Source organism: Pelophylax lessonae (assembly GCF_965119305.1).
Source record: "Pelophylax lessonae genome assembly, chromosome: 9".
NCBI classification, from domain to species: Eukaryota; Metazoa; Chordata; class Amphibia; order Anura; family Ranidae; genus Pelophylax; species Pelophylax lessonae.
The window spans coordinates 92706055-92733670 of record NC_138776.1 but is presented as its reverse complement, the minus strand read 5'-3'; the positions used below and the strand labels follow the sequence as shown (position 1 = coordinate 92733670).

General features: G+C 43.2%; 1 protein-coding gene across 1 annotated transcript in view; it reads left to right on the top strand.

The window, feature by feature from the left end:
• LOC309564604 (glutathione S-transferase omega-1-like) overlaps nt 1-24002 on the top strand; it is a 40331-nt gene extending 16329 nt beyond the window's left edge. Inside the window, exons 2-6 of the mRNA XM_082269258.1 lie at nt 34-142; nt 2593-2815; nt 11083-11184; nt 18820-18926; nt 23827-24002. Coding sequence (XP_082125384.1) covers nt 34-142; nt 2593-2815; nt 11083-11184; nt 18820-18926; nt 23827-23983 — 698 coding nt within the window. The 3' untranslated portion in view covers nt 23984-24002. The remainder of the gene's footprint in view (nt 1-33; nt 143-2592; nt 2816-11082; nt 11185-18819; nt 18927-23826) is intronic.
• The last annotated feature ends 3614 nt before the right edge of the window (nt 24003-27616 follow it).

Below are 27616 nucleotides of genomic sequence, written 5' to 3'. Positions count from 1 at the left end.
TAAAAGTTATCAATCATTTTGTTTTTTGTTTAGGCAGTGAAGCCCCAGGTCCAGTGCCACAAGGGTCGATTAGACTATATAGCATGAGATTTTGCCCCTATGCCCAGAGAGCAAGACTTATCCTCCTCGCCAAAGGAATCAAGTAAGAAAAATAGATAAAGACCATCTGGTGACTGAAATGTTTAATATATGCTTTTATGTATTTAAATTTCTTTAGTGTACAATTTTTATACTCTGAAAAGTGAATTTTTTTTTTTTTTTTTTTAATAAAGCCTTGGGTACAGGTAACTAGACAAGGTGAATGTCAACTGAGCTTTATAAATGAGGTAAAACTATATTGTTTCCATAAAGGTTTCCACTTACTGATTACAATTAAATGGAACATCGTGATGTAGAGTTCAGACTTGTGTCAATATTGTAAACTGGTGTCTGCTTGTTTCTAATTTCTCAGATCCAGTCTGTCTCCTTTAGTTGTATAAACCTATTAGAACCAGCAATATTACATTGTTCATCATACCTAAATTACAACAAACGCTTTCAAAAAAATCTTTCATGGAATGTGCATGTGTAGTATCATGTGTACACTGATGGCAGAATCTAAATTTGCTGATGAGTCACTCAAAACAAGCTATAGGCTTCTGGGAGTTAAAAAAAAAAAAATATATAAGGGAAAATATTTCTAAGTTTCATTAATTATTCCAAAATGTAATTACAAAGATATATGGCCACCAAAGGCCTGTGGACACCTGACAATTAAAGTGATATTAAAGGTGTGTGTGCTGTGTGGGGGGGGGGGGGGGGGTAGCTCAAATGGGGATCACCTTCCCTGTGGGAAATGAAGGTAGTCTCAGAGGGCAGGTTTTTCTTAAAATCTGACTTGTAGCCAGTTTATTTTAAAGGGTTGCATTGAAATCAAACAAAATCGAAAATAAATCCTTGCCATCCAGGCACTAACTAACCATTGCAGGTTCCTCATCCACAGGTGAAGGGCTTCTCCCAGTCACCCACAAAACAAAGATAATGCAAACTCTTTTCTTTCTCTCACAAAGTGAACTTCACATCCGTAGCTCTCTTAGGTTTGGCTTTTAGAGTCCCAGGCCATGAGCAATCTCATGCTCCCAGTCCTTCCCTATTTTGGTCACAAGTGAACCGCAAAATCTGATCCCCCTCCCACTTCAGTTGCCTTCTGCGGATTGCTTGGGCTCTCCTGTCATCTGCTGGTGTTGGTCTACTGTGATTACTGCATTTGGTATTGTAAAAAGCCAATATAAAGGGGGGAAAAAAAGTTAAAATTGCACTTGTGTGGTTTGGTCAATCAGATTAGATATTTGTGGTCAGTGTAGCCGGGGCAGGGATGTGTTCTTTGACTACATATTAAAGGTACTCTTGGTTATCCATTTTCAGAAAGTTGAGCGGTATTTAAAGGCTAAATTCATCTTTCAGAGCATGTTACACCCATAATTCAGGCGTAACATACTCCAGACCTGCCCCCGATACCCAAGTGAAATCTGGGAATTTTATTACAAGAAGATTCTTTGATTAACTTGCATTTTTTATGCCAATATATATTTTTGTTGAATGAACTTTTATTAAATTTATGAACTGATTTTTATTCACTCTAATTAGTCTTTTTATTTTTTTATTCACTTTTTATTCACATTTGATTATTTATCATCTTTTATATTTATTTACCATATTTTATTAGATTTATTGTATACATCATTTACTTTTGAATAGCACACCACTTTTTGATATATTCATTACAAGCTCATGAGTACTTGAGTTGGTGGGAGCTGCAATTCACTTTGAGTATTCACCATATCAGCGCACCTGAATGTGTGTGTGTATATCTATCACACATTCTTTTCTTTTTGTCAAGATGTGGGCCATGTTTTGACACACGCCACCTATATTCCATAAAAGAAGCACTGATGACTCAGGATGTGCGGAATAGACTGTTCAAAGGGTACATCGTTTACATACTTAAGGGTGATTAAGTATGTTGTTTGACCAGTATTTATTGATGGTAACTAAACTTGAGGGGTTCATGGGAAATGGTGGCTTGTTTACCTTGTAAACACTAAAAGTGACTTTAACAGGTTATTGCCAGTAATTACGAGTAGGGTCTTTTCATGTTACGATCAAACATATGTTGGCAACCAATCGGGAACCCCCCCAGTGTCAAACACTGGTATTTCAGGTGATGTTTTGAGCTGTTAGACCTATTCATTCATATTTTTTTTATTTTTTCCCTTCATCATGACAAAGGCACAGGTCTAGAGTATAATACACATTGCATGCATGGCAGCTATATAGATGCATATTATAGATTGGAAATATGCTGGATTGTAGTGTCTGTCTGCTAGGATATAAATGACGAATGGGACTCTGAAGGGCTGATGTTCATTGTAATCTTTACAAATACTCTGGATTTTTACATCTGTTGCAAGTATCTTTGTTCTGTGCTGGGACTCTGCATCTCCCTGGATGAACCTAATTGCTGCGGGAATAACTAAATTTATATTAATTAATCCTCATCCCTCATACTTAATGATGACGAGTACACTTGTTTGATTCGTTTTGTTATTATAGGCATGAAATAGTGAACATCAACTTGAAGAACAAACCGGACTGGTTTTTTGAGAGGAGCCCTCTGGGTCTGGTACCTTCACTTGAGACATCCGATGGGAAGATCATCTATGAATCACCAATTGTTTGTGAATACCTCGATGATGCCTTTCCTGGGGTTAAGCTGCTTCCATCTGACCCCTATGCAAAAGCTGAACAGAAGATGTTACTGGAAGCTTTCTCTGCAGTATGTATGAGAACTTGAGTTATTTAGTGGGTGGTGGGAAGTGCATATGAAGGTTGAAGCCTCTTAATTTAGACGAGTTATCCCCAAACTGCAGCTCTGCAGCATTTAACTTGACTGACCCTTAGGGCACAATTCTTCCCTGTGATGCCAACTATGGGGTGCTATTCTTTGCACTGACCTCTACGATGGGGCACTAGAACTCCCTCTGATGCCAAAAATAGGGCACTGTGTATACATACTTCACCCCAGGGCACTTTTTACTCCCACTGGCCATAGTCTGCCCCCCCTTAAGTCTGAAGGACAATGAACTGGACCTTTGTTTAAAACATTTGAGGAACCCTGCTTTAGATTGAAGTTCCTGGTAATGTTCAGGATATCTTGATTATCTCAGCAAGCTGAAAGTAAGGAAGGTGCAGGTGATGTCTCTAGCAGCCTAGTCAGGTTCCAGCTTTCATTTTCAGCTTTTTACTGCTTATGACAACCAACAACATACTCTCTCCTGCCGTTTCTTGTTTCAAATGTCCAAGGCGTAAAACTGATTTGATGCAACAAACTTTCATGCTAATGCATTTCCAAAAATTTGAAACAAAATTAAACACAACGCTAAAAAACAAACAAAAAAAAAAGAAAAACAAATTTTAGTGAACAATAAGTCCCATTATGCACAACATAAAAAATGACGTGTGCTAAAACTATGGAAAACAAAAAAAAATGACTGACTAACTTCGTCCCCTCCCCCCCCCCCCTTTCTACAAAAAAAAGTATTTCTTTCCAGACGCCAACATGGCAACATACTAGCGATAGAGGGCCACTCCCTCAGAACCAGTGAATAGCCTAAAAAAAACAGTGAAGAGTAAGCAGCATTATGTCTCCACCTTTGCCTCAGCGCAGTGTCCATCTGGGTTCAGCCTCTCCCAGTGCCTAGTCTCAGTGCTTGGGCTGCTAAATAGCCTGGGAGCCCCTTCTGTGGGTTTTGATGGGGCCTTGCAGTGTTTTCTCTTCAAGAACTAAATCTGCCATGATGTAAGGGTCTATGGGCTGAGGCTTGGGGGGGCGCTAATTCATTCATTCATTCATTCATTCATTCTTTCTCTCTTTTTTTGGTTCCTTATACCATACAGGGATGCCTTTCCCGTTTTCGGTCTCCCCCATATGTGTTCTCCCTTACCTTGATCTGTCTCTTGTGTGCTTCCCATATCTCTGTTTTTATCAGTATTTCATCAGTTATGCCTGCCCTCTTGCTTGCCCAGGTGGGGGTCTGGGCCGGGCTGCCCAGGGTGTCCCAGGCCTCTCTATAGGATGGGAGTGGGTGCCTGGTGGTGGTTTTCTTTGCTGGGGGCGCTCTTGATAACATCGTCAGGTTGCGCAGGGCGGTGCATGCATGCTGGCCGGAGGGAGTGCCGACTGCCATCTTGTCTACAATGAGGGATGGAGTCTCGGAGGGGATTTCTCACTTTCCTGGGACAATTTGTGGGGCTGTCTGCCTTCGAGACCTGGTGGGACTAGACCTTCTTTTACCTGGGTCTGGATTGTCCTTCATTTGGTTCCTGGGACAGGCAGGTATTCCCTTTGTCGCCCCCTGCTGTTTTTTTCACAGGTATTATGCCAAAAGTGTGTATGTATGTGTATTTCTTTTGGACTTTAAAAGACAAAACGTTTTTTTATTTTTTTTTATTTCCGGTTTTGTTAGGAAGGCATATTTTTTCCTCACTCTTTCATGTCTAAAGCCTTTTCTTGCTAGCACTATTTTCTTTTCAGTCTAGCCTCATTTCAGCCTCATTTCAACTGTGCTATTTGTCCTCAAGCCCATGAGTCAGTCACCCCTTATGCAAAAAGACCCTCAAATGCAAAGGTTGGGTAAGATTTTCAGGAAAAGATTGCTTTAATGCCTTTCAGCCCCGCATGCTTAAACTCTCAAAGGTCAAGAGCCAGGAAAGGTAGACTTTCTTCAGAGGAGCGTACCCCGAGTTGCCGCTCCCACTCAATGGAAAAGTTCCAAGGAAATAACAGCACCCCAGCAAAAGTCCTGCAGGATCTGTGGCACAGTGCCTATATCCAAAAGGCTGGTGAGTAAAGACTGCCTGAAGAAGTTAAAAGGTAACACCCAAATATCTTTTGTAAAGGAGGGTGGCGCAAGATTCTATTTTGAATTCATTTAAATTATCCTGGCCAGGCAGCCGAATTGCTAGTCAAGCCACTAGAAGAGCAACCTAACACCTTGGCAGGTGGCACTCAACCTCTGTTCTTTTACCCTGGCGACTGGGCAGCCTGCAGACAATAGTAGCTCCTCTTCATCAGAGGATGACCCGGAGCTGCTGGGTTTCAGGTTTTCCTTAGTGGAACCATGTATGCAGGCAATTAAGTAGGTCAATACATGGGTAAAAAGTCATATTTGCCCTTTCTTCAAACCGCAATCTCCTTCGATTGTCTATACAAGTGTTTATCCTTGGCAGAGAGTGGATATAGCATCATTTAAATCCATGCCTTCAGTAGATGTGGTTGTAGTCTAGTAATGAGGCGGCCGTGGGGGGGGGGGGGGGCTGCCATCTGGCAGTGGCTCTTACATTGGTGGCTAGTGCTTTGTTTCTGGTCTAAGAATATAGAGACAGCGGTTGAAGAGGAATTCCTTAAAGCTGATATAATTTGGGCCCTAGCCAAAATTAATGTGTCGGTTAACTTTATTGGACAGGTAGGTGCCCAGCCAGGGCAATGTTATAGTTTGTCACAACTAAGGGGGCCCTATAGTTGAAACCTCGGGCTGTGTTTGCTTACTCAGAGCAGAAATTGGTGTGGAATACCTTATGACAGAGAATCTCTGTTCAGTAGAAAATTGGAGACAGCCAGATCAGGCACATTTTCCCATGACCCCTAAGTATAAAACCTTGGATACATTGGGTATCCACTAAGCCCTTTAGACAAGCGCATGCTGAGACTCTTGAGGCAAAAGCTAGAATTGGCCCACTTCGCAGGTATCTGGACAGCATGATGTGCCGATTCTTGGGTGAAAATTTCAGGCACCCAAGGTCATTTCGGGAGATTCCGTACTGCTCCACCTCCAGACCATTTCTCTCCCACTAGGCTGCCAGATTCACCACAAAAGCAGGTGGGCCGCTACGATACATACAGACACTTCTGACCCAAGGGATCATTGTCCTGGTTCCATTCACAGAAAGGTATACAGGTTTTCTATTCATCCCTGTTTGTAGTTTGCAGGGGTTGATGGTTAGCAACCAGCTACAGATCGGAAGAGGTTGAACTTGTCTACCTTCTTGGGGATCTTCAAGATGAAGTCCATTCAAGCAGGGTAGCCAGATGGTTAGATGCTATTACTGGATCTTCAGGATGCCTAACTTTTTTGTTTTTTTTCTTCCTCTGGCCAAAGGTATGGAACAATTGCTGGTGCACCAAAAATTATTTTTCTCTTACGTCCTCTGACAGTCGCCGCCTGTTCATTCAGCCTTCACTAGTGGGTAATGGCGCCCTCTGCAGGAGCAAGCTAGGCAGTTTGTTTTGGCCCTCTCAGTTTCTGTTTGGGTAACCACTCTGGACTGTAACTTGAGTTGAGAGGCTGAGGCAGAAGTAGGATCTAGTAGGTAGACAAGTTCAGCGTTCGCAAGGTTTGCAATAGCTTGCGTATAGGTCTCAATTGATTTAGCTTTAAGGCTCTTAATCTGGGATTTAAAGACATCCCTGGCATGTAATTTAAAAGCTACCCACACTGCCAGCCAGGAGGCCGTACCATCATTGTCCGCGTAAAATTGTCTCCAGCTATCCTTCAGGGCCGTCCCTTCAGACAACAAAGAGAGCCACGCCGGGTTAAGGCGCCAAGCCAGCAGAGGCTTATCATGATGGAGTTTCAACTCCATCCAATACGGGCAGTGATCTGAAAGCGTTCTAGGAGAGAATCCCACGGACACTATTCTAGGGGGTCAAGGTCTTGGACACCAGAATTAGGTCAATACGGGACATGGAATTGTGTGTAGATTAGAAGCATGAATATGAAACAAACAAAGATAAAATTCCCAGTTCAATTTGCCAACCAGTCTGCTTACCAACCAAATTGGCCTGTCTAACAGTTTGCGTCAATACAGGGGTTTAGTTAGCACACATTTGCAAACGCATGTGAAAGCTGCAGGGCCACGTCAAGGCTCCCTGTTACCTGCAGTCCTAACTCTAATGAATTTTAAAGAGTCTCCACAGTGGGAGCACATGCAAGCTAATGGATAGATAGGGGGCAGGTGAGCCTGGAGGTGGCCCATCCCTCCTGAAAGGTAATTGGGGGCATAATGGAAGCCCAGCTGATAGTATTACAGCAAAGGCACCCAGTATGTCCACTCACCAGTACACATATACAACAAAGAAAATGGCCTCTGCCCCCACCTATAACTGGCCAGTTATAGGTGGGGGCAGAGGCCATTTTCTTTGAGAAGCATGAATAGGCCTGGCTCTGGGGATACACATTCCTCCACGTGTCAGCCATGCTCACCAGACGGTATATTTTGTAGAAAGAAAGCGGCACCTCCAGTGGTAGGAAACTTGAAACTTGTTTATTGTGAAATCAAAGGTCCAACACTGAACATACGTACAAGACAAACGCGTTTCACGCCATTTGCTTAATCATTGCTCACCAGACGTGCAAATCTGGTGGGAGTGGCAGATGGCTGCACCTGAGGGTTAGTTTGTAGCCTGTCCAAGGCGGGATCAAGGACATTATTGAAGTCCCCAAGCCAGATTGCCGGCAGGGCCGGATTCTGTGACATATAGGTGAACCCCTCAGTGATAATAGAATATGGAGAAATGCGGAGGGACATAAAGGGCCATTATCAATAGGGGGTTCCCCAAATATCAAGGCATGTAAAAAAACATACCGTCCCTGAGAGTCGATCTGGGCTCCCTGGAGCTGAAAATGAACCGTCTTGGCCACCAACACCGCCACCCCTCTTGAGTGAGAGGTGTAGGCTGAATGATGCATCCAGCCAACACAGGTGCGTTTGAGAGACAACTGTAAGCGGCCCTCCAGGTGAGTCTCTACCAATATTAAAATGTCCACCCGCTGCTTTTTGAGGAAGGAGAAGGCAGCAGAACGTTTGACCTTGTCACGTATACCCCGAACGTTCCACGTCATCAGCTTCAAGGTGGCCATCTACATTCTACTAAATAGTTAGGTTGCCACAGCTCCAGGGTCTCGGCTCCCACTCCGTACCAGCATATATGGAACAACAAATACTGACAGTGTAAATCAAGATATGAATCACAGTAAGATGCATCGCAGTGACCCTGCATGATAGGCAGAGCCACAGCCCCACCATTGCACAGTCCAACATATACCAACCCCAACTCGTGCGGGCATCAAACCCCAAAAAACCCTGCAAAAGAAAAAAAGGTTGCCCTGGGTCAAGTACCAAAAAACTGAGACATACTCGGCTTTGCCACACTAGGTAGGTTACAGGAGAATGAGTTGGCAAGGAGATGGCAGTAGCAAGCCGTATAAGGAGTAGTGAGATCCAGGGCTGCTGCACCTGCCCGAGGAAGGTGCTGGGGGCGAAAAATTGCTGGGCAGCCATGCCGTACAAAAAAAGGCAGCCTAAGCCACACAGGGTCCGCAGTCCTCCGTCAGACATATTCCAGAACAGGCCCTGGCGGCTGACAAGAGAAGGGGGGGGGGGGGAAGGGTCCACAGTCATCTCAGGATCCAAGGCCCCAGCAGGCAAGCAGATCGACAGTGAACATCCATCAGAAGGGGAAATAGGATGGCGGCACAAGGTATAAAGGTCGGCCATAGCAGGAGATTGTGTTCAAGCAAAACCAGAACTGGAAAGGCAAATGCTGATAGTGTAGCTAATGCAAAATAAGCATTCACATAGGGCAAGATCAGCCCCGGGTCTCTAGGTGCTCCAACCAGGATAATCCTGCCTCTGGATCATCAAAAAAGTGAACCCTATCTTCACCTTCCACCCGAAGGCGCGCAGGGTACATTATCACATATTTAATGTGCATGACCCGCAGTCTACGCTTGGCCTCGAGAAATCCCTTGCGTCTTTTCTGCACCTCCACTGAGAAGTCATGAAAGATTGCAACTCTGCCATTCCCTATTGGGATATTCCCTTTTTCTCTAGGCAAGCACAAAATCGCATCTCTGTCTTTATAGTTTAAAAGTACGCGGGGGGGGGGGGGCTCCCTGTGGTGGTGGGCGGCCGGACAGGCGGTGCGCCCTTTCCACCACAAATGTAGGAGAGAAGGACTCCCTTCCATTAGTTTGTATAAGGAGCTGCTCCCTCAGTACCCTCAGGCAATCCAATGAAACGCAGATTGCATCTCCTTAGGCGATTCTCCGTGTCGTCCTGTTTCTGTAGGATCTGATGCACTTGTAGCTGGAGTCTGTCATTAGATTGTTGTATAGGAGAGAGGGTGTCTTCCACAGTGCTGAGCCTCTGCTCTATCTCGGTCACCCTGCCATGGAGTTTCTGCATGTCTTGCCTGATCAGTGAGATATCTACCTTCACTTCTTAAATTTTTGTAGTGAGAGATGCCTGACATGCTGCGATCGCCTCCAGTACAACGGCTGTGTCTGCTCCTGCCAGCGCCTCCGCCCCCCGAATCGGCTCGGTGCCATCTTGTACAGGGAGCTCCTTCTCCTGGTGGCGAAACTTATCGAGTTTAGCGGCCAAATCAGCCGTTTTTTTTCGGTGGTGACATGGCCCTGCAGTGTCCAGGGAATGGCAGGAGCCGGTGGGGCGGCTGTCAGCGCCGGGAGATGAAAGGATCTGTGTAGAAGGATACCAGTCCGTTGGAGCTCAGGCTATTCCCGTCCTACTGCATGTCGCGCTAGGCCACGCCCCCCTGTCCATGATTTTTAAAGGGTGCCTTGAGAATGTCCATGATTTTGAAAGGGTGCCTTGACTTAAAGGTTGAGAAACACTGGTATAGTGTGTATCCAGCCTTAAGCTAAGTTCACATGTAGGCGTTTTGGGGCGTTTTTCTGCTCTAGGATCAGTTCAAAAAACGTCCCAACAAGACAAATCCTATTCATTTCAATGGCCCCTGTTTACATTTGAGCGTTTTGACATGTTCAAGCAAAACGGCCAAAGCTCAAAAAAGTATATGAGCTTCTTTTTGGGCAGATTACAGGCGTTTTTATTTTTTTCCATTGGTCACTTGTCAACCTAAAAACGCCTGTTAAAACGCCTGTAAATAGCAACGCCAAGATGTGAACGTAGCCTTAAGGTAGCCCATTGAGTGAGACTGGGCTGTCTATGCTTGGCAGCAAACGCCAGAACTGCACTGTGGCACATTATTGCAGATGGCACTAAAATTTGTGTTTTAATGTACCAGGATTCCCAAAACATGCATCGGTCTCAAGTATGGTATACTAAATCAAATCCTAAAACAAACACTTGCTGACTGAAATTTTTGGAATTGTGTAATATAAAGTTATTTAATGTTTAACAGAAGAAAAGGTGAACAAATCAATCCACATATAAAATCTAGATGGTATTTTCTATAGCAACTCATGCCTAGTAGCCAGCCAAATGAACTTTGTGCAACTGAGCAAACATTTGGTCAATAATATAAATAGTGACAAAGTCCACTAATTCTAAAGTTTATTTAAATCGGTAATAAACCCAAAAGCATACATTTTATTATATTGTAGTTTACAATCTTAAATGTGATGGCTGCACTCTATTAGGCGCTTTTTTTTTTCTCCACCTGTTGATCCAGTCAGTAAGTCTGTTTTTCAAAAGGACAAGCTCTGTAGCAGTTGTTGATACAAACCATTTACCACGTACACAGCCATCTGCCATTTCATCTAACGCTCCCTCCCCCCCGAATGGCATTGGTGATGTTAAAAGGTGCTGCTTGTGCTCCTTCATCCAGAGTAGGGGCAGGAGGTGTGTTACTGTCCAGATCACCAGATGAAAATTGGGGGGGGGGGGGGGGGAACAAATGCCAACACCACCGCTAATGATTAGTAAGCTGCAATATGATACACTTTAAGTGTAAAGCTCATTGATGTTACTATAGCTGGATAGGTATAGTAGAGGATAGGATGGGGAGGTAAACAGAATAAATCCATGGATGTAGATGGTGTAGCTACATAGGATGAGTTCCTAGAGTGAACTTTGGAGCAGAATCTACCCCTGTTCACTACTGTCAGTATTAAGTATGCTGCTGTCAGGTGAGAATGCCAAGAATGGTACAGGGGGGAAAATCTACGTCTCTGACATTATAAACACACACTGCAACTTCGTGTTTTTTTATTTTTCCAGCTTACACCTGTATTCTACAAGATTATGATGGCACAGAAAAATAACGACCAGGCAACTGAACTCAAATCGCAGTTCTTTGAGAAGTTAAAAAAACTGGAAGAGGTAGGATATCTCAAATTGCTTATTTTGGGGGGGGGGGGGGCATGATGGATTACCCCACCACTCTACTCTATACACCGTGCTGTACATTATACCAAGTGTATGCTATAGTCTACATACTGCTAAACAATTCACATATTAACCACTTAAGCCCCGGAGGATTTGGCTGCTAAAAGACCAGGGGGTATTTTGCGATTCGGCACTACGTGATTTTAACGGACAATTGCGCGGTCGTGCGACGCTGTACCTAAACGAATTTGACGTCCTTTTTTTTCCACAAACAGAGCTTTCTTTTGGTGGTATTTGAACACCTGTGCGATTTTTTGATCACGCGCTATAAACAAAAAAAAAGCATCAATTTTGCAAAAATAACAATATTTTTCACATTTTTTTTATATGAAATTCCCCCCAAAAAAAAGTAAAAATCAAAATTTTTTAACATTTTCGGCCAATTTGTTTTATGCTACATTTTTGTTGTTTTTTTTTTTAACGCGTAATGGCGGCAATCTGCGATTTTTTTTTTTTTTTTTTTTTTTTTTTTTGCGGTACTGCGACATTGCGGCGGACAGATCGGACCCATGACTGACATTTTTGACACTTTTGGGGGTACCAGTGACATTACTGCAGTAATCGGTGCTATATATATGCACTGTTACTGCAAAAATGACACTGGCAGGGGAGGGGTTAACTGTATTGGACAGGGAGGGGTTAAGTGTGTCCTAGGGGCGTGATTCTTACTGTAGTGGGACAGGTCTCCTAGTGTAAAAACAAAGATCAAGGGTTCTACATAAGGAGCTGCTCCCTCTACATAGTAGAACCGTCTGATCTTCATTTTTACACAGGGGAGAATGACAGGCGTATAATACGGTAAAATATCAGCGCTCAACCCTGCCTACTAGCAGCTGGACACTAACAGGTTCAGTAAAAGACCTCTGATGATGAATGATAAATGAAACAGTGCAGCGCTATAACCTCTAAAATATGAATCTAAAACAATAAGACTAAGGATAGTCCATATTCATGAAGCAATATAGAAAAAAGACTAGGAGTAATAGTCCATAAAGTGCATAGCCAATAGAAATCCAGAGGAGCCAGGTGCAGATAGAAGCATAAACACACCCTCCACCTTCCAGAGTGGCCTCTCACCTCAATTAGCTAATAGACTGGCATTGCAAACACATCGCCTGAACAGATCACAGAACTCCAGCTTCTACCGTTCTTATAATCATCGATGGTAGACGTTTCCTCAATGGGCTAAAAAGCATAGGCAGCCCAAACACTCACACTCCTGTAAGGGTCCCTCGGATAGCCAGATGGCACAAAGGAAGAGAAAATCCCAAATAGTGTAATACTGTTTTATTAAGCACTTGAAGTTACATAAAGTTAGCCTCTTACTTGAAAGAAAACGGATTGCAGCATGTCACAATGGTGAATCAGGACAGCGAGACACTCGGTCCTGCTCGATCTCCTCCGTGTCACTGGGTGATGTCAGACGCTTCACTCCTCCTCCCTCCGCACGCGTATCGCCTCCGTGGGTGGAGGCTTCGTCAGCGGAAATGAGGATTGGTCGGACGTCACCCAATATATCCTCCCTCTTTGCAAGTGATTGGCCGGACCTTCTGAATGATTTCTATGGAGACCCTGACGCCGCAGCAAAGGAAATCCAGCTCTAACACTGATCCCGGAAGTAAGTGTCAGAACCGAGGGATAAGAGGCAGATTTAACCCCTTCCAATCCCAAGAGCAGCATAAAGCGCCACACAAACTCATCCGAAAGAAAGATAGAGAATATATAGCACCATTGGGAACATATATATAAATTATATGTAAAATATGATGCCAATGCATAAAAGCAAAAATGTAAATAATTTAAAAGCATAATGAGAAGTACTGAAACGTGTAACGTACTATACCCACTGACACGGAAGGCACATATAATAAAACCATGAGATAACATATATAAAACCTGTTATCTATATAACATACATGTTAAAACAAATGGGTTAAAACATATTATATCTGTTAAAATATAAATATACTAAAACTCTGCACATATCATAAAAACTGGACAAAATCTTCATCGATCGGAAATAAAGCAATTTAAATCAAAATCGGTGTTCAGACCCCGGGGTACGGCAACCTTCGTTTCATAAATCCAAAAGGATTCCCTCTTGCTTAATTGTCTAACGAAATTGCCGCCCCTCCAGTGTTTTTTTACCTTCTCAATTCCCCAGAATCTGAGATCCGTGGGGTCTTTATTGTGAACATTTTTAAAATGCTGATAATGGGGGGATTTTCCTTTTCTAATACACCTGACATGTTCGGCCAATCTAACCTGAAGGGCTCTAGACGTCCTTCCCACGTACTGCAACCCACAGCTACATTCCATCATATAGACTACCCCAGTGGTCGCACACGTAATAAGATCGCTGATTTTATAATCTTTCCCTGTGGCCTGGGCCACAAATTCTTTCCTGCGTTTCAAATTCTTCTTCGCAGTACGGCAAACTATGCACTTGCCACATGCATAGAATCCTTTCAGGAAGGCAAACAACTTATTGTGTGCTTGTTTACATAAGCCGCTCTGTCTTTCTCCCTCTGTACCGGCGTTAGTAGTGTGACCGGCCCGCACTCCTCTGTGAACGAGCCTCAGCGGGCGCGCGCTCGCCCGCTATTGGCTCTAAAAGGAGTGACAGGCGAGCGACGTAGACCTACTTCACTGCCTGGCCAGGGCTGACTGCCGCAGTAAATATACTGTGAGCAGTCGGCAACCGGTTAAAAGAAAATCTAGAAAGTCTGTGCCATATGTGGGAAAAGTTTGGCCTTAGAAGTAGCTAGTAAAAAAATGTTAGAAAATAGAGATGGGCTCAGGCACGTTTTGAGATCATAGTCCTAACCCACCTGAGCAATCCCGGCAAGAAGCAGACATTGCACACAGTCAAAAATAGGCGGTGAGGCATTTCCTGGTCTGTGCAGCTGCTGACTGGGAAATGCCTCACTGCCTATGATTGGCTGTTTGCAGTGTCGGCTTCCTGGTTGGGACTGCGATCCCAAACACGCCTGAGCCCACCACTATTCGAAAACTTATAGTAGGTTGGTGAGGGTGCGCTGTTAGTGTGATCTGTGGTTAAAGCCGCTACCTATATTCAGTGCCTGAATATGTATAAATGATGTGTTTAAAGAAGGTGCGCTAAAACAAAAATGTATCCAAAAATGTATAACAACATAGGAATATTATAGGTGGGAATGTGCAAAAAAAGTCCAATTCTTCTTTAAGTGTCCATGCTTGACCAAACAAATGAGTGCTCGACAACAAAGAAAAATCTCCAACTTCAGTGCAGTAACACCCACCACCAGGTGAAATTCCTCCTTACCAGACGGAAAATAAGGTGTGCACGAATTAAACAATATATTTCACTGCAAACGTGGATAAGTCACTCTCCGCGTGAACCACCCAGAATGGTCTCTTACCAGAAGTGATAAAAAAGAGCGCAGAGTAGCGGATTCAAAGATCCCCTTCCACTTCCTCTGTGTATATAATACACCGGGTTGCCTTTTCAGTCAGCCACTGGAAAGCAATCTGGTTCCAAGGATCTCATCAATGCTTCCTTCACCTCTAGACCTGTATCTGGGAGGCGATGACCAAGGGCCAATACCCTCCAAGAACAGGGTGCAGAAATAAAGGTCGCAATAGTGTGATATCTTCTCAACCAGTTTAATATAAGCAAAGAGTTACACTTACAGTTATGCAGATGGCAACAGCTTGATAAAACGTAGGGCAGAATTTCTAGTGAAAATGGGCTCGGGTCCGGCTGGAGCGCGGACTCCGAGCGGTGGTACGTGACGGTAACGCCTCCTCTCTGACGCGTTTCTTCCTATTGGACATCGACCGAGATAGGAGTGGCTTGCGCACCGTCACTTCCGCCTATTTATTTACATGCAAACTCATTGCATCACTTCCGGTGTCCGCAGAGGATGTATTGCACTTATCTTCTCTTCTAACCGCTAATAGATTCTTATTCTTCTTACCAAAATGGGCCAGGGAGATAGGTATATTGACAAAACAACCTCCTTCCTCCCGGCGCGCTGGTATGAGCGAAACCAAATTCTGAGATAGTGCCGATCCAGTATACCTGTGGTGGCACCGGAAGTGTGATTGGTCGCAGTTCCTATTTATCAATTTCACTTCAAAAGCATATATTTAAAATATATTAAAACAAATTTTATACAAATTATGCTAAAAACATTTACACATGCTCTAAAATCACCAATACTAATATGTGCCGAGGGATTAAAACCTCTAAAAGAGCTGTTGTATAGTGATATATTAAAATTATAAAAATTATATAAACAAATAAAAAGGCAATGGCCTAAAGTTAAAAGAGATAGGTAAAATAAAGTGAATAATGAGAATGGGACTAGAGTGGTTTTCAACTGTTGTTAATGTGTGCGTTTATATCCCACTCTATGTTAAGTCCTAGGGGTCTATAGCTTCTGAGTTTGTATATCCAGTACGTTTCTCTCCTGGATATACTTCTTCTCAGGTTGCTCCCCCTCCAATGTGGCACATACTTTTCTATGGCGATGATTTTGAGGTTTTTGGGATTTTTCTTGTGACATTTGGCGAAGTGGTGTGGCACACTGTGTCCTGGAAAACCTTTATGTATGTTAGCCACGTGTTCGCCAATCCTTATTGAGGCTGTACGAATGGTTCTACCTACGTACTGTAATCTACAGTCACACTCAAGTAGGTACACTACCCCTTTAGTGTGGCAGGAGATGAATTCTCTTATCGGGTATGTTTTCCCTGTAACGGTCGACTGAAAATTCCTTGGTTCTGACAGTGTTAGCTTCCTTGCATATTCTGCATTTTTTGCAAGGATAGAAGCGCTTCATGTCTGGAAGAATTTTTGACATGTGTGGCTTCTCCACAGGGTTCTGAGCTATCAGGTCTTTCAAGTCTCGGGCCTTTTTGTAAATGACCTTAGGAGCACTGGGTAGGTGGGGACCTAGAATCTTGTCCCCTTGCAAAACTCCCCAGTGTTTCCGTAAAATGTGGTTCAGCCATTTATAGTGGCTCGAAAATTGTGTCAAGAAGGCATATTCAAAGGGTGAGTTGCTTTTCACTCTAGACGTCTTTTTCTCTGTCGGGCCTACCAGGTTCCCTTATTTGACCGAGCTCAGTGTGTGGATCTCTTTGTCTATCTCTTCCACATCATATCCTTTTTCTAGAAATCTTGCTTTTAGTATTGATGCCTGATTCACAAAATCAGTATCTTCTATGCAATTTTGCCTGATCCGCCTTAGTTGTCCCTTGGGTACTGCTCGCAGCCAGGTCGGATGATGGCAACTATCAATTGCTATAAAGCCGTTTCTATCTGTTGGCTTGAAATAGGATTTAGTCTGGAATCCTGAACCTCTTCTCATGATGGTGAAATCTAAGAAGTTTATTTCTCTGGGGCTATACTGGTATGTAAATCTAATGCCCCAGTCATTACAGTTCAGATCTTCCATATACTTGTGGAGAGATGTTTCATCCCCTTGCCAAACCATCAGTGTATCGTCTTATGTACCTTCTCCATAGAACCAGTTCCTTGGCCCTGTTGTAGAAGACATTTCTGTCTTTCCACAAGGCCATGAAAAGGTTGGCTAAGCTGGGGGCAAATTTGGCCCCCATCGCTACGCCAAGACGTTGTCGGTAGAATTTATGACCGTAGTAGAAGTAATTGTGCTCGGTACCGAACATCAGAAGGTCCAGGATAAATTCCTTCTGTTTCAGTGGGATTTCATAGTTTCCATCCAAGAAGGTACATACTGCTTCATAGCCTATATGATGCGGTATGACCGTATACAATGATGTCACATCTGCTGTTACCAGCAGAATGTCATCCTTCACTTCTAATTGGGTCATCTCATAGATACACTGGGTGATGTCTTTCAGGTAGGCCGGTGTCTCCTGCACTAGAGGTTGCAGAAAAAAATCGATGTATCTTCCAATCCGGGAAGTGACCGAGTCAATTCCACTGACTATCGGTCTTCCTGGTGGTCTAGTGAGACTCTTGTGCACCTTTGGAAGATGATAAATCGTGGGTATCCTTGGAGCTAATGGGATCAGAAATTCTTTTTCTTTTTCGTTAATGATCCCATTCTCGAATCCTTTTTTGACAATCTTCTCCAGATCTTTTTTATACCGAAAGGTGGGATCTTTTTTTAGGATCTCATAAGTTTCGGTATCTGAAAGGAGTCTTTCCATCTCCTCTCTATATTGATCTTTACTTAGTAGGACGATACTCCCGCCCTTATCTGCAGGTCTTTTCACCAGATCCTTGTTCTCACAGAGGGTCTTCACCCCTCTGGTCATATCTTTCTGCGGATGATGTTTGAGTTCTTTCTCTTCCAATTCCTTTAACACCAGGTCTTTAAAAATGGTCACATGCTGACTCTGTATACCTGGCGGATTAAATAAGGAAGCATTCCTCAGACCTGTTGAGACAAAGGCAGCAGGTTGGTAGGAAACATGGTTCCTTTCATTCGCTTTGGAGAGGAAATGTCTCTTCACATTCAATTTTCTTATATATTTATGTATGTCAATGAATGTCTCAAACTTATTCAGTGGTTTCCTTGGGGCATATTTCAGCCCTTGGTTTAAAGTGCGTTTTTCTGTTTCAGCCAGTTGCACACCTTATTTTCCGTCTGGTAAGGAGGAATTTCACCTGGTGGTGGGTGTTACTGCACTGAAGTTGAACATTTTTCTTTGTTGTCGAGCACTCATTTGTTTGGTCAAGCATGGACACTTAAAGAAGAATTGGACTTTTTTTGCACATTCCCACCTATAATATTCCTATGTTGTTATACATTTTTGGATACATTTTTGTTTTAGCGCACCTTCTTTAAACACACTATTCGAAAACTTGCTGCATGATCTTTGCTGGAGCTGACCATAGTAGACAGGGACATGTGTTCTTGCTGCACTACGTGGCCTCCAGGGTGCCCTTTCATGCAGTAGGCTGGTAGATGAAATCCTATTTGCCCTGTGCACTCTTCCCTAGCTTTCAGGGACATGAAGAGGTTTGCCACCATTGCAAGTACCTCCATGGAGAGCTGCTGAATGCATATTATTGCATATGCAATGCGTCTGCAGTTGCAATGTGACTGTACCATATAATTATCTCTCTATACAGCTGGGAACCACCAAATGAGATTACTACACTTCAGAGGTTTTACCTTTTTTAGTTTCCCCAACCATTTAATTTTTCCTGAACTAAAACTTCCTATAGAAATGTTTGACTAGGTACTGCTTTGACCCGTCCAGCTCTTTATATAAAAGGTAAACTTGAGCTATTGAGCTCTGTAAGCTAGTGTTCGTTTTTTGGAAAAGAAGGCAAGTATAGCATATACAAATATGAAAGACTTATAGAATGCACAATACTGGCTAAAAATGGAGTAGAATGTATTGTTATAACATGTTGTATCTCAAAAGAACAGAATTTTACAGATCTGACAATGCAAAAAAGTAAAATCCACTGTACAGTATTTTATAATTCAGTGTAGGTCAATATTTGTATGATTCGAGATAATACTGGAATAGGTAAAAGCCACTGTTATTAAATGTTTTGTCTTTGCTCTACCGTGTCTTCAGGCGCTGGCTAAGAAGAACACACCATACTTTGGCGGTGAAACTGTGTCCTTTCTTGACTATATGCTGTGGCCCTGGTTTGAGAAATTCGGCTTTTGTGGATTGGAAGGGTAGGAGCAACCTCTATTTACTTATTGTGGTTGAGAACTTTAATAGCTTGTCAAGAACATACTGCAGTTGCAGTATGCTCTCATTATAAAATAAGCGCATCTTGTGGTACCTAGAGGTCGTAAAATCTATACTAGTCACCAGATTTTATTAAAGTTGAATTAATCCAAAGTGCTGTAAAGTGAGGAAGCCGACCCAGGCCAATCTCCATATGTATGCGCCCTTTATGCTTTTTAGATTTAAAGAAAAAAAAAAAAGTGTCTCCCTAAAGCCCCTTCCATGTTGATGCCAGTATTACCATAAGGGCTGATGTTTAAAGAGATGGGAGCACACAAAATACACTGGTACATTATATTCCTGATGCCCTAAGAAGAGAGTGGAGCTGCACAAAAAATATTTCCCAAGTCCTCTTGTTCTTAGAAACAAGCCATTGTGAATGTTAAAGCTGAACTCTGGGATAAGCAAATATTATCTGAATACATGCATATTCTTAATTGAATCTTGGTGTGCTGTGTATTTCTTCCAGATCTGTGCAGTCTTGCAGCATGACATGTTTATGCAGGAGCTTCCTGTAATAAAGACCAGTCAATGCAGCTCTCTTGGTTCAGGTCTTGTCTACCATCCCCTCCTGTAGGTTTTTTTTTTTTTTGTAGGAAACTTATTGTAAGTGAGCCTGCGGGGTTCCTCCCACCTTTGCTCTCTACTCGTGCTATGTGAAGCGCAGTGATGCCATTGCTGCTATTTACAAGTTAATAACGGAGTCTGCAAAGAGATTTAGTGCACACAGTTTGACTTTTATCCTTGGTGGCTATTAAGCGGAGTTCCTGGCACAAAAATCATTTTTCAACAAACATACCCCCGGGACAGTCAGGGCTAGTACATTCCACAATGGCTAGCCTCTGATCTGTCCTGGTTCGCACTTACCTTTTAGAAGAAATACTCACTTATAAAATTTCTTCCACAGCGTTTCCATCTCTCTTGTGGGCAGCTGAAGCCGGCGCGGTTCTCTTCGGCGTCTTCTTCTCCCAGATTGCGCCTGCACCGGCCCCTCTCGTCACTTCCGGTGCGGCGCCGCATTCCTCCACAGCTTCTGGGCATGCCCAGAAGCTGTTTAGCAGGGGAATGCGGCGTCGCCCGGAAGTGACGAGCGGGGCCGGTGCCGTCGCATTGATTCCTGGGAGCGATGACGTTCAGCTCCCAGGAATCAGTGCAAGCCCGGAAGTGACGGCGGAGCTGCGGCACAGAGGGAGGAAGAGAAGACTAGGTGAGTATATTCGATCTTCAATTACAAGGTGAGTAAATAAAAAAAAAAAAAAAACCTAACTATCCAATTCTGTTTCAGGTGAAGGTGAACAAGCGGACGGGCACAAAAAAAAAATATTGATTTTTGTGCCCGGAACTCCGCTTTAAGGACTATATTTGAATGGAAGTTTGTGTGCATGGAGTTCAGCTTGAATGCTTAATGCTTTTACTGCCAGGTCCATATGGTGTACTGACCTACAGAACTGCTTCCAGCTGGCCAAGTCCGTACGCCGTATGGACCTCACATTCTTCCTTGTGTTATACGCTTATGGTCCCTTCAGTGACCATGAGCTTATATTAGAACTGTTCAGCAGACTCTGCTGAACAAAACCATATCTCTGATCAGCGACTCACATTCTACTGATCAGAGCTATTCCCCAAAAAGTGTTATGTCCCTGCTTTCCGCTAAGATACAGCCCTTGCCCACCTAACTAATCCCTACAGCACCTCCTCTCTCTACACTAACCCCTCCTCGCACCGACCCTGCCTCCCCTCCCCTGCATCTTGCGGCTTCCCTCCTCTGCTTTCCCACTGGCTTATGTGCTGCAAGGAGACTCGCAGAAAAAAAAAATCTACATGGGGGGGACCAGAACTCTGACCGCCCCACCCCCTCTGTACTGCACTGCATGCCCGATCTCCTGGGACCCCCCCCCCCCGCACTGCAGCGGGGGGGGGGGGCAGGGCTGGTAAACATGTGCTTACCAGCCCACTTCCTTTCCTAGGTGAAGATAGTGCATGTTCGGTACCGATCGCTCCTATGTTCAGTGGTCACTGTGGCCTGGTAAACAGTGTTTATTATGAGTGAGAGCTGGTATACAGAGGCTTCCATCCATTCATGATTATTACAGCTGAGCCTGCAGAGAGAAGGACTGAACTCTTCAGTCCCTTTCCCTATCTATCTATTTAGACCCCTGATGTCTTTTCCACCCCCCCCCCCCAAAAAAAAAAGTTAAATAAATTGTATGTGTGTGTGTTTTATGCAAAAAAAAAAAATCACAGTAAGGCCCCTTTGTGGGACGGAATCCGCTTGCTCAGCGGGGGATCCTTCTGCTGATTCCCCACTAAGCAGGCGGATGGCCAGTCCAGTTCCGCTCTTTTCTATGGGGAGATCGGGTGAAAATGGAGCACCTGTCTGTTTTCATCCGATCCGCCAGACGGATGGAAAATGGGACGGATGTCAGCGGACATGTCACCTCTGGTATCCGCCGCTCCATAGGGGAGAATAGAGGGTACGATGAGGTCCGCCTGAAAAATTTACAGCCCGTGTGAAATGGGCCTAAGGCTAGATTTAGACATGCGTCTAAATTGCCCTTGCCTCTGAAGCCTAAGGCTACACTCCAAAGGATGACAGGCAGTGAGAAGCAATGCAAGGCCTCATCGCCACCTGTTTTAACCCCATTTTTGCTGACAAATGCGCCACAACCTCATGCATTGCACACAGTTGCGGGGTGTTTGCGACGCTTCCCCCATTAATTTGAATGTGTAGCGTTCGTTAGGCGGCATCGCTGCAAGCCAGGTCAACTTTGCCACGGGAGCAAAGCATTACAGCCCCAGAATGTAAACACCCCCGCCCGCTGCCTTTTACAGCTTGAGGGGTGTGGTTGGTGGGTGGCAGAAACACTGCTCAATTGTGCATTTTTGCTGCCCCCCCCCCTCAACTGTAAGTCTAAACAAAGCCTACGGCCTTGCTCACGTGGGGCAAACTACTACAGGCCCGTGTTTAGCTGTAGAGGGATGCACAGGTGTTCCGTGCATCCCATGCAGGCAATCCCATTCATGTCAACTGAGATGCAGCAGCTGTAAGGACACAGCCACTGCTCCCAACTTGACATCCTTGTGGGTTCATGTCTTGAACTCACAATGTCTGTTTGGGTCCATGCACCTATACCCGCATGGATGTCAGATTTGTCCTTGCAGCTGCTGCGTCCCAATGGACATAAATAGAACTGCCTGCACAGGGATGCACAGAACACCTGTGCATCCCTGTGCATGTAAAAATGGCCCTCCCGGGTGTGTGCTTTAGCACACCCCACTGAATGAGGCCTTAGTAGGAATTTAGCGGGAATTACATAAGTTGTATTGTGTGTGTCCAAAAAAGGATCAAAAAGTGTTCTTTTTAGTAAAAAGTAATTTGATAAACATTTGTGCAAAAATCACAGGGCCTTCAAAAATCAGTAGCACCTTTTTATTCTACTGGTCATGTGCTTTCAGAAAATGTTTTGGGGGGTCTTTTACAAACTCTACAAAATGGAATTCAAAAATTAAAACCTCCCCAGGATTTTTGAGAAATTTTTGGGTACGTTTGATTTTCACCATTTTGCAAAAAGGTGCAATTTAAAATGTACAAATATTATTTTTTATTTAAACACAACACAGGTTAAGCTTTTATATTTAGTAGGAATTTAGCAAGTATTTTATAAAATTTGCTGTGTTTTTTTTTTTTAACTTGCTAATAACTTAGTGTATTTTTTAGCGAAAATATTGCCTTGATAAACATTCGTGCAAATACCGTGGGGGCCTTAAAAATCAGTAGCACCTTTTTTATTCTACAGGTCATATGCTTTCAGAAAATATATGGTTTGGGAGGTGTTTTAACAAATTCTAAAAGCTGTAAGGGAAAAATGAAAACCTTCAGATTTTTAGAGAAATTTGGATATTTACATTTTCGTGTGCATTCAATTTTCAACATTTTGCAAAAAGGCACAATTTAAAAGTTGCAAATATTTGTTCTTACCTCAATGCTGGTTAGGCTTTTATATTTAGTAGGAACTTTGTAAAATTAGTTGTGTTTTTACCTGCTAACAATTGGTTTTATTGTATTTTTAGCTAAAATTATGTTTCATCAACACTTGCGCAAATATCACAAGGCCTAAAAACCAGTAGCACCTTCTTTTTATTCTACAGGTTATTTGCTTTCAGAAAATATATGGTTTGTGGGGTCTTTTACAAACTGGTCTTTTACAAACTCTGAGGCTCCGTTCACATGTAGGCGTTTTGGGGCGTTTTTGGGGCGTTTTTCTGCTCTAGGATCAGCTCTCAAAACGCCCAACAAGACAAATCCTATTCATTTCAATGGCCCCTGTTCACATCTGAGCGTTTTGAAGCTGTATACAAAACGCCCAACGCTCAAAAAAGTACATGAGCTTCTTTTTGGGCAGATTACAGGCGTTTTCCATTGATCTCTATTCAATCTAAAAACGCCTGCACAAAAATCGCGGTAAAAATCGCGGTAAAATCGCGGTAAAAAACGCCGCAAAAATCGCGGTAAAATCGCGGTAAAAAACGCGCGAAAAACGCTACGCTCAGGTGTGAATGTAGCCTAAAAGCTAGAAGTTAAAAATAAAAAAGCAAAGGAATAATTGCAAAAGTGGTCTGCCCAGCTGAGTTTAAAAGTGAAGCGCAGGGCCTGGCAATGAGAGTTAATTCTGTCGATTATCTACACATTTAAAGAGGTTTGTTAGAAATAATCTTTCCATAGACATGCACATTTTGGATTGGCTAAGTAGAAGAGGAAAGGCAACTACTAGCTAGAATGTCATAAAAAAAAAAAAAACTTGGACATGTCTTGTACTACATGATTTTCATGTTCCTTTTTTCTAGTCTTTTGGAGAAGACCCCAAACATCAAAGCTTGGCAGGATCATATGCTACAAGACCCAGCTGTCAAGGCAACCTACACTGAACCAGAAGTCCTCTCAGGATTTTTCAAGCTCTACGCTGAGAACAGTGTGGAAGCTGCGGATTACGGCCTTAATTAAGAAAGCTGTTCTCCAACATTTTGAATTAAGAAAGCTGTTCTCCAACATTTTGACCTGAGTCTTGTGCCTTTTACACAGTAATAGTCAGTAAGGTCTCCTGTGGTTCATGCCATCTAAAGCAGGGTTTCCCAGCCTCCTGAGGCCACTAACCACATCCTTTACAACCAGCTGCATAGCTGTTAGTTAGTTTAAAAGAAACCAATTATTTTAACACATCCAAAGCTTTTGGTTCCTGAGTATTGGTTTGGAAAATGTAAATCTAAAGCACTTTGTCCTTCAAATTACCATTGTAATAAAATGTTTTCCACAAATTGAGCATTGTGTGTAGCCAGTGCATGGGCTGCAGTGAATTTCTTTTACTGCTAATAAGGCAACATTATCAAACAATTGCACTTTGTTTTAATGCAACTATTGAGTTCAGTTCCAGCTTAAAGCTGAACTCTAGCTTTTGTTACATCTAACATTGGTTGTGACATCATCAGCCTGCCAATCGGAGGAAGCTTTGTATTCATTGCTAGAATACATTGCTTTCTATGAATGGCTGAGCGCCACTCACTGTGTTCCAGGTATGAAAGGGGAAAGGCTTGTCTCAAACCCAGAACAGTGTGGTATGCTGTGCAGGTATACAGCACATCCAGTGGCCTCACATGTTAGTGAGCGACATGGTTCGTTTGAGCCAGCTTGGTCCAAACGAACTATGTAAATTGTAACAAAAGCTGGAATTTAGCTTTAACCAGAGCGATCAGTAACTTTAAAAGTTCCTAAATCATTTGTCAAAAAGCAGTCCAGGAACTCCAGGGCTGTTAAAATTGTCCCAGGTTCATTTCACTAAAGCAGGGACAGCCAGGCACACAGCAGCATTCACACCAGTGCAGAATGAAAAGTGGTTGTTAACCCACTCTGCTAACTTGATATGATCCTCTGTGTTTCATTATGCTAGGTTCTCCTGTGTTAGGTTCTCCTGTCTATGGGCTCTTTCACACGGTCCGCCTCCGTAGGTGGATCCGTGCTGCTCAGCGGGGATCGATCCGCCGATCTATGAACTAAGGGTCATCCGTCCAGATTTCACGGATCGGATCGGATACGGATGACAGCGGGTGTCAGCGGAGGTGTCTCCGCTTACATCCGCTGCCCCATAGAGCTGCATGGAGGATCCGATCAGATCCGCCTAAAAAACTGACAGGCGGATCTTATCGGATCGCCCGTGGGAAAGAGCCCTATGTGTGTTTAAAAAAAAAAATGCAGTGTATACCTGTTTTCAGAGCACCAATCAGAGCTCACATGACCCGCTGCCTCTCCTCTCACTGTCTGACAGCTGCAGCGGGCGGGGCCGAGATTGCCCCGCTGACAGTCGGGAGGAGAGAGAGAGAGCCGGCCAGTCACGTGCGCGTCATTCTAAAAAACAGGTATCAACTGAATTTTTTTTTTTTTTTTTTAAACAGACAGGAGGACCTAGCATAACGAAATAGAGGATTATATAAGATTTGCAAAGTTATTTCAGCAGTGGGGGGTTGGGCACTGTCATTAGCTGACAGGCAAGGAGGAGAAGGGGGGCGACTCAGGAGAGGAGAGCTGCTGATGATGGAGGCACGTACACTGACCACGGTGTCAGGGCTCAGCAGCCATGGTACACTGTGGTCAGTTTACAGGAGGGCAGAAACTGGCAGGATCAGCCAGGTATTTCAGGTGATACGGGGTGCCAAATGACACAGCACAAGCACTGTGCTGTATAACATGCTTTAACCACTTCTGGACCGGAAGCTTTTACCCCCTAAATGACCAGACCATTTTTTTGCAATGTGGCACTTCTTTACTTTAGAAGTTTCTTTTGGTGTTATTTGATTACCTCTGCGGATATCGTCACCATGTCTGACTGGTTATGCAAGAAAACCTTCTGGTTGGATAGAAAAAAAAAACACCTTATTGTATGAAAATAACAGGGATGGAAGGCTTGGGGCCTCACCAGCATGACCACACACAATACTAGTGTCAAAACTTATATACCATTACTGAATAAACAAAAAAAATTTGTGATAGATCGTACAATCAAACATATGAATGCGTTATACTATAGTGTACACGACATTTGAATCGTATAAAAATGCATTCAAACATATAATGTGAAATTATTAAATATAGATCAAACACTAAATGAAAAACAAACTAGTGCAATAAATCCATGCTCAGTGGATCCAGTGTTATCCAGTGCCCATCTGTCACAAAACAATAGGGTCTTCATGCAATAATGCCAGTGCATCGCTGCCGTGTTATAAGTTAATTAGATGGCCGCTTACCAGACCCATAGATCCTCAAGGGAGCTCAAAACACATGTAAGATATCCTAGCAGGAAGGAATCAGCTTTTTTAGGATCACTCACTGGGACTCGAGATGAACACTGACCCTTAGTTCATAGAAAATTGGAGTTGAAATGGTAGAAAAAAACCTCATAGTGCATTATCCTATAGGACAGGAGCTAGTGGTATGACGTTGAGGTGCACAGACCGTGCTGACGTGACATTCATCTGTTTTTATTCAAGTGATTTTCTATAATTGTAATTTTTCTAGTAAACTGTCACCTGCCTGCTCAGCGGGGATCTGTGTATCGATCCCCTGCTGAGCAGCACGAATCTGCCTATGGAGGCGGACCGTGTGGAAGAAGCCTTAATTCGTTTTTTTTCTACCATTTCAACTTCAATCGTCTATGAACTGAGGGCCAGTGTTCATCTCCAGTCCCAGTGTGATCCTTAAAGAGCTGATTTCTTCCTGCTAGGATATCTTGCACGTGTTTTCAGATCTATGGGTCTGGTAGGCGGCCATCTAATTAACTTGTAACATGGCGGTGATGCATTGGCAATTTTGTTTTTGCATGAATACCCTATTGTTTGAGACGGATGGACACTCTTAATGGGCACGGTTTATACACTGATGAACTTTTCGCTTATGGACTTTCTGGCATAACACTGGATCTAGTGGATTTATTACACTCGTTTTTGGTTTCTCACTTATTGTTTGATATATATTTGTTAAGAATTTCACATTATACGTTTCAATGCATTTTTATATGATTCAAATGTTGTGTACGCTATAGAATAACACATATAGTCATATGTTTTATTGTAGGATCTATCACTAATTGTATTTGTTTATCCAGTAATGGTATATACAGTGCATTGCGAAAGTATTCGGCCCCCTTTAACTTTTCGACCTTTTGCCACATTTCAGGCTTCAAACATATAAAGATATAAAACTGTAATTTTTTGTGAAGAATCAACAACAAGTGGGACACAATCATGAAGTGGAACAAAATCTATTGGATATTTCAAACTTTGTTAAATAAAAAACTGAAAAATTGGGCGAGAAAAATTATTCAGCCCCTTTACTTTCAGTGCAGCAAACTCTCTCCAGAAGTTCAGTGAGGATCTCTGAATGATCCAATGTTGACCTAAATGACTAATGATAATAAATAGAATCCACCTGTGTGTAATCAAGTCTCCGTATAAATGCACCTGCACTGTGATAGTCTCAGATGTCCATTTAAAGCGCAGAGAGCATCATGAAGAACAAGGTACACACCAGACAGGTCCGAGATACTGTTGTGGAGAAGTTTAAAGCCGGATTTGGATACAAAAAGAT